Here is a 7417-nt window from a genome sequence, read left to right as displayed (position 1 = left end):
GATATTTGTAACCATAAGATCTAAAAGAATCTATGGGGTGATATTTGTAACCATAAGATCTAAAAGTATTCAATGGTATAATATTACTTACTGTAAAGCCTGTAGTGAGAGCACTCCCTCATCACTAACATTCCCACAACTCACAATTTCTAAGTTATCTAAGGTATTTTTAACATAAGCCAGCATGAATAGTGCATTGTTGTCCAAGTAACTGCATCGGTGGAATTTCATCTTACGAAGATGTTCCAGGCCACCTAAATGAACACAGAATTATTTTATCGCTCAAGAAACACTATAATAAACAAGTACACAGTACCTAATTTATGTCTGTAAAAGAAGCAGATGAAAAATGTAAAAGTTAACATTTTCTGACACTGAAACTGTATTTCCCAATAGGCACTTACCTCCTGTCACACACAGCTATTTTGATCTTCATTTGCCCTCTAGGCATTAGCAAACTTTTTAAAAGTGCACCAGTCTTTTATTCTCCTATATTTTTTGCATCATTGCAGCAACATGTGCTGATCATGTGACCACTCTACTCCAATCCCATTATGCTCTCTATACTAGTGCAGGTAGCTCCCTCTATCCTTGCAGCACAATCCTCACTTTCGAGAATTGGCATATACAAACCCAAAAACATTAGCAAGTCAGTGGGGAGGAAGGGTGGGTGAAAAAAGCAAACATGTGGTTACCAACACTGTGAGATAGCTAGTAGAAGATTGTGGAGGCATACTAGACTTAACACAGTGACAAACTTTCAGTGTCTTGTTGGCTGAATACACTTTCAGTGTTAGCAAATGTTAACTTCTGAAACGGTACTACCATATCTCCCCCATATCTAGAATCTCACATGGGATAGGTGGAGGAGCTGGTGAAGATGCAAAAAAACAAATAATAATCATGCAGAGAGCAACCTCTGTAAAAAAAAGTAGATGTGCCCAAATTAAAATATGAGGCACACCTGTGAGGTATAGCACTACTTCTGGAACAGGTATGCTCTTCACCTAGTAAAGAAGATAAAACATGAAGGGCAGAAACGAATAAAATACGTGGCTATGGCTAGAGGACCTTATATGAATAAGCCAAGTGTAGTCCGCCCGAGCAGAAAACATCCTGGGGAAGTATCTTGGAATACGACACATTATGTCAAGTGCAGTCCAAGGACCAAAACAACATGGAAGCGCCTTGTATAAGTTTGTAAAATCAACAAGTGCAGTCCACCCAGGAAAAACATCCAGGGAAAGGGCTTTGTATTGATATCAAGATAGCCAACCATGGTCCATCTGGGCAGAAAACATTCAGTGGAAGTGCCTTGTATAATAGATTTCATGCCATATTGTGTGTATAATATGCAGCATAATGACAATAGCCCTCTTCTCATCGACTGAGTACATATGGCTATGAGACAGTGTTATTGTACAAAATCCACTTGTGAGGAAACCTCCATGGTCCATCACTCTAGCAACTGAGCACCAGAAGTACCAAGGTCCCCCATGCTACACTAGAATTAAGAGGGGAGGGGAACATGCAATGGGATATCTGGATTGTAAGAATCACAGGTCAGTAGGGATGGGCAAAAATCCCTATCTACTTTACGCATGAAGTCCATGGGTGATGGCCCTCAGGATATATATGTAAATAGATACACCACCAGAAAAATGTCCAGTGGTCTTACTGAAACACCCCATCTAGCATTGGAGAAGTATACAGATATAGTGCTAAGATATAAAATTCAGCATACCTAACCAGACAACATCTGCCACCAGGTGGGATCCTGAAATATAATGTATAAGCAACGATAAAATAGAAAATAATGATATGACGCCTTACCCAAGTCACAGGCAGACAGACATGTGTAGAATTGGCACAGGAGGAAGACACACCAAAATTATGCAGAGAAAGAGTGATGAAAGTTTAGGAAGTTGTTCACATACCAGCCTGAATGATCCCCTACAAATGACAGTGGAGTTGAGCAGCTAAAGATGGAGTTAGATGATGCATTAAGTGTGAAGAAACAATATGTAGATGATGACCGGCTAGGGACACATCCAAATAAGCCAGGTGTAGGAGTTGACAAACTCAACCCATGAGCATAATAGGAGAAAGATCAGGGGAACAATGAAATAGGAACAAGAACAATTGAAAGGAGACAGTATGAGCCAAGCAACAGAGCAAGAATGGACTAGACAAAGGAGATGATCTGGAAACTAATGGGAATACAGGTGAGAAAAAGGAAGGAAAGGAAAGAGGAGAAAAAGCAAAACAACCTACCCAGGCAGCCAAATGGCAGAGAAGGAATGATGGATCTAGATGAGGAAAAACATACGAGAAATGGTAAAGGATGTCATAAAAATTGGAACAATTAAGACTGCATGCCAGGAGGGGGGGGGGGATTGAGGTCATAAGAGAAATATCTTATAAGGAACATATTGCAATGGGTTCAAAGAGAGCACCAGACAGGAGAGGAAGAACAATGTGGAGATCCCAGTCTGGCAGAACAAAGGAAACATGTCAAATGGACCAGATGAAACAAATGGAACATCCTGGGGAAGAGAAACTTTCTGGAAGAGGGAGAAAGGAGGGAGTTTGACAGGGCTGCTTTATAAAAAGCAACAACTGAATAAAGCAAACCTTGAACAAACAACCAGAAGAAGAGCTGGGTCAGGTGAGGAACAGAAGTACAGGAGGTACAGAAGCCCTGGAAAAAAGACCAAAAACTGAATCAAGACTTGTGTCTCTTGTACATATACAAAAAGGAAGGGTGAAAGGTGTAGGCAATGAAAGATGTGACATGAGGAGTGAGTCCCTGAGCTGAGGCACTGAACTGGACAAAAGACATACAGAAAGATAGATTATGGTGACATCAGGAGGAAAAACGACCAATCGAGGTGGACAGAGGAGTGAACAGGACAGAGAAAGGGGCAGGGTCTGTTGCTCCATGAAGGGACAGAGCAGAGGGTACTATGTCAGAGCTGGCCAATCTGAAGCAACTAACAGAACACAAGAAGGGGTCTAGAGTAGGAAGTGAAGAGAACCCCCAAATGAAAAAGATACTGTGAGGGAGTAGTAAAGGACTTCTTCAACCAGAAAAGAAACCCACCTGAGAAGTTTCCCAAAGAAGGAAGCAGGTGTGAGTGACTGACTGGGCACAGGATGAGGTGAGCAGAAGCCTGTCATCCATGAAATGTGAGTCTGAAGACCCAGTGAGTGAAGATGACTTGCAAAAGCATACCACTCTGTCAGATTTAAAAAAATATTATATATGTATATGGGGTCTAGTTTTTTTTGCCAATTGTCGAAATAAATGGCTTTTACTTATATTTCTTAATAGTATAAATATATACTATATAGTTGTTGGGCTTAGGATTCTTCTAGAGTAGGTGTCTGTGACTTGTTAGCAATAAATTCAACGATGAAGGGAGACAAAGAAGGACGGGAGTAAAATCCTGATTGAGTGGACTCCACATGTTAGATAGCTCCATTATGTAGTAGGATACAAACAGACTGAGCAAGACAACCGGACAAGGTACGATCCTGAGGAGAAAAGGAGGAGATCTGAGAAGTGAATAGAGGGGGAGCAAAACAGAAGTCAGAAACCCTCATAGGGAACCCTTAAACAAAACATAACTGTTGTGAAGTGTAGCGAAAAAAACAACTTAAAGAAACTGAAGAAAGTACACAGAAACTAATGTACTACAAAAACTTATAAATGTAGTCTACAAAGAGCTTAAAAGTAACACCTGCAAAACTAAGAAATCGACCAAAAACATAAAACAATACCTGAATAAGTAACACTTAAAGTACTAAACCACTAAAGAGACTGATATGATAAACAACTCTTAAACATAGAACATGGAAGAAGTCGACTCAAAGAAACTATAAAACAAAGGACACATAGAAAACTTACCCTAAAAACATGAGAATAAAAAGGCACTCAGTTAACAAAAACAAAGGTTGACTCAAAACATATCCCCAATTAGATGCGACTAGTAGTAAAAATACAAAACAGGAACTTATTACTAAATACCATTAACAGCAAAAAAAAATAAAATATTAAAGCAAATTAATGCAAGAAACAAACTCTAAATGCAAGTTGTAAACTAAAGTAACCTAGAGAGTAATAGAACTTAGAAGTATAAAATTCGAACTTACACAACACTGACCAATGAAGACATGAATGACATAAATTATTGAGTGTGGAAATTAGATCCATACACAAGTGCTCCCATAAACTCATTGAACATGAGTATATCTATGAGGAGTGAGAAATACACTCTGAAAAACTTACCACAGAACTCCTGAAAAAAAGCAAAAAATAATACCCATGTTGAAAGGAAAAAATTGTCAGATGAACATAAGACATGAACTCCTTGCAAATGAAAGTCTGTGCTTCCTCATCAGACATCATGAAACCCGAAACTGAGGCCTAGTGTTATAACCGCTGTCTACTTAGGGCAGGAAAATTATCAACCGCCATAAAAAATCCGAATTCATATGAACAAAGTAGAATTCGAGAAACAGAAATATCTCAAAACAAATGAGTGGAAACTTGAACTTGAAACTGATATTAATTGGTGATCAAGCAAAATCAAAAATTGTGTAGTCACATGAAGAACGTAAAACACACGAGAATGCCCATTGAGCAAATGAATATTGTGCCACAAGGGTAGAGGGGATTGGTGGAGGGTGGTCACATGATCAGCACATGTTGCTGCATTGACGCAAAACATATAAAAGTATAAAAGACTGGTGCACTTTTAAAAAATTTACAAATGCCTAGAGAGCAAATGAAGGGTGAGAGGGGTATTGCCGTTTCAGAAATTTCCCTTTTATTTCAATTTTCTGGAAAATACCTTTTTAAGAAAGAGATTTTTCAGTGATAACTTTTCAATATGTCTAAATGAAATAAAAGAAACGTGTATAACACAAGTTAAATAATAATACAAAATTACAGATAAACAAACATGCTAACTTACACTAAAACATGAAACTATGATCATTATAAACTATCAGTTTTGACAGAAAAAGGTTGTGGTATATAAGCATACAGTGTGTGAAAACGTTTGTCAGTTTCCACATAAAACATTGATCAAGAAGCTTGTTAAGTTCCTTTTACTCCAGTTACCTATTGTTCTGTGTCATTCACCTACAGTAGCATTGTTTGTTTTCCCATGAAAAAGACTGCTGCAAGGTCACTCATAGTATGTGAATGTAGTTATGTTTATACTGGCAGTCAGGTGACCCTTTGATGTAATAACCGATCTCGTGTTTCATTGGGAATGAGGAGCTAGTGGGTAGCTCTAATCACTCTTGGTGAGGCTGATATTATCAACTTAAGTTGGTATCATGAAATTTATTTGGTCTGGAACAGGAGCTCACTAGGGTTGGTCTTGTTTATGACCAAATCTGATATAGAGTATCTTTACAGAGGTAACTCTCCAGTAGAAACGACTGCCAATTGTGACAAGTATAATACATTTTCACTGTGTTTAAATAAAAACTGTTTAATTTACTGTGATTGTGCATTTGTGTTCAGTCTCTATTTAGTTATGACAACTAAGTTAGCCAGAAAATACAGAGTTATTTTGCAGTAAATATCTTAACAAATCTCTCATTATTCAATGTACCAATGTTGTCACTCTTACGGAAAACCAGTGCTATCTGAAAATACAAGGTTATAGTAGTAAGAAAACACCAGGTATCTTAACAATATCTCTACAGGCTGTTAAGTATACAATAATACATCAAAAACAGTCTTTATTCCCAAATTCAGGTGAAAGAAGACCTGGTTTAGACATTTTAAATCAAAATGTTGGAAGGTAAATTTACATTGGAACAATTGAGATGGGAATTGTCTCTTAACGGCTTTGTAGTTCAGAAAGATCAGTTGGAAGAATAACAGTCACAGAGCATCAATAGAAGTTGGTGATTCTGGTCAGGGCAGAGTATTATTTCTTAAAAATTAACTGCTACAACTGGCACGCAACATGGGGTCATAGTGTTGTATAATTGTGTTGGTAGTTTGTGTTTGCATAATTGTTGAGATGAAAGCTTGATGATGAGCTTTGTTGGAGTTGGTGAGGAATATGTAATGATTGAGACAGGAGTTATTTTTTATGGAGCTTGTAGTACTGAGAGCTTCATTGATAAAGCACTTAGTGAAAGCTAGAGGTCCAAGACCTAACTAAGGCAGAATATTATTCCTGAAAATATTAAATTTTACAATGTAAACAACATTTTGCTACAGATCTGCATTGAAGACAAATTAACCTTCATAACTTTGTCCTAACATTTGCAAGTTCAGTCAATGCAAGAGCTAGTTTTGACATTTTAAAATTAAAACTGCTGGATAGTCAGTTTATGTCAACCAAATAGGGTGTATGGATCATTGTTAGAACATGATCTTTTCAATAAACCTTAAAATCCAGGCTAGTCACAGTCATCCGATCCTTTAAGTTCATCTTAGATCATCTTTTTAAGTGGGAATTTGAGAATCTTTCTCAAAACTGAAGGAGTTAAAGGCCATTTGTTTAGAAAGTTCAATTTCTTCTTTGCAAATTAAGGCACTAGATTCATTATCTGACTTAAAACAAGATGCTCATAAATACTATTGACACTACTTACTATATTTTTACATGAAAATAAATACCTTAAATCTAACTTTTATTAGCCTTGTATTCTCTGATGCTAAGAAATAAACCACTGTAAGAGAAACCCAACATCATTTTTACGTGCTTTATACTAGTTTCAATAAATATTATTTTGAACTATTTAATAAGTGAAGATAAAAGTCAGATTCCTTACGTAAGTGAGGAAAACCAATGTCCATTACAGCAGAGTCTGTTGCATCAATAACTTCAACCTTGTACCTATGGAAACCACTGCCTGGTAGTGTGTTGTAGTCAGTCTGCCATTTTTCCATGTCTTTCCATTTGACAGCTGCTCCACAACGTATTAGCCATTCTGCTGCAGCTCGGTCTGGACCAACTTCCTTGATTCTAGCAGGGTCAACCCTAAGATATCCTCATATAGTCACATATCTACCCACTGTTTCAAACAGGAGACTTTTCTCTAACAAAGTGTATAAAAACCACTGCACAGTCATACAGTACTGCATAGAAAATGGGTATCAAATGCAAATAATATGGGTTTGTAAAATTATACAAGTTTGGAACACTAAAGCTACTGAAAGACATAGCACAATAATTATAGCATTTTGGCACTTGTGTATAAAGTTAAAATCATAAATAATATTCAACATTAAACTGGTACACAATTAAAAACATTTTATTTAGGCCTATCTATGGCTTTCAAAAAGTTGACGACTCTACATGTTTCGCCGTTACAACGTCATCCTTAGGAATAACGTCGAAACACGTAGAGTCATCAACTTTTTGAAGGCCATAGATAGGCC

General features: G+C 37.2%; 1 protein-coding gene across 2 annotated transcripts in view; it reads right to left on the bottom strand.

Moving 5' to 3' along the window:
• LOC106474307 (ATP synthase subunit s, mitochondrial-like) overlaps positions 1 to 7417 on the bottom strand; it is an 18382-nt gene that overhangs the window by 4390 nt on the left and 6575 nt on the right. For both annotated transcript variants that reach the window (XM_013934996.2, XM_013934994.2), the window contains 2 exons: positions 6808 to 7016; positions 92 to 254 (listed from right to left, as the gene is read on the bottom strand). In XM_013934996.2, the coding sequence (XP_013790450.1) occupies positions 92 to 254; positions 6808 to 7016 (372 nt within the window). The remainder of the gene's footprint in view (positions 1 to 91; positions 255 to 6807; positions 7017 to 7417) is intronic.

The sequence above is a fragment of the Limulus polyphemus genome, unplaced genomic scaffold (genome assembly GCF_000517525.1).
Source record: "Limulus polyphemus unplaced genomic scaffold, Limulus_polyphemus-2.1.2 Scaffold7056, whole genome shotgun sequence".
NCBI lineage: Eukaryota > Metazoa > Arthropoda > Merostomata > Xiphosura > Limulidae > Limulus > Limulus polyphemus.
The sequence above is the reverse complement of the archived record's forward strand: the minus strand, read 5'-3'. Positions and strand labels throughout refer to the sequence as shown.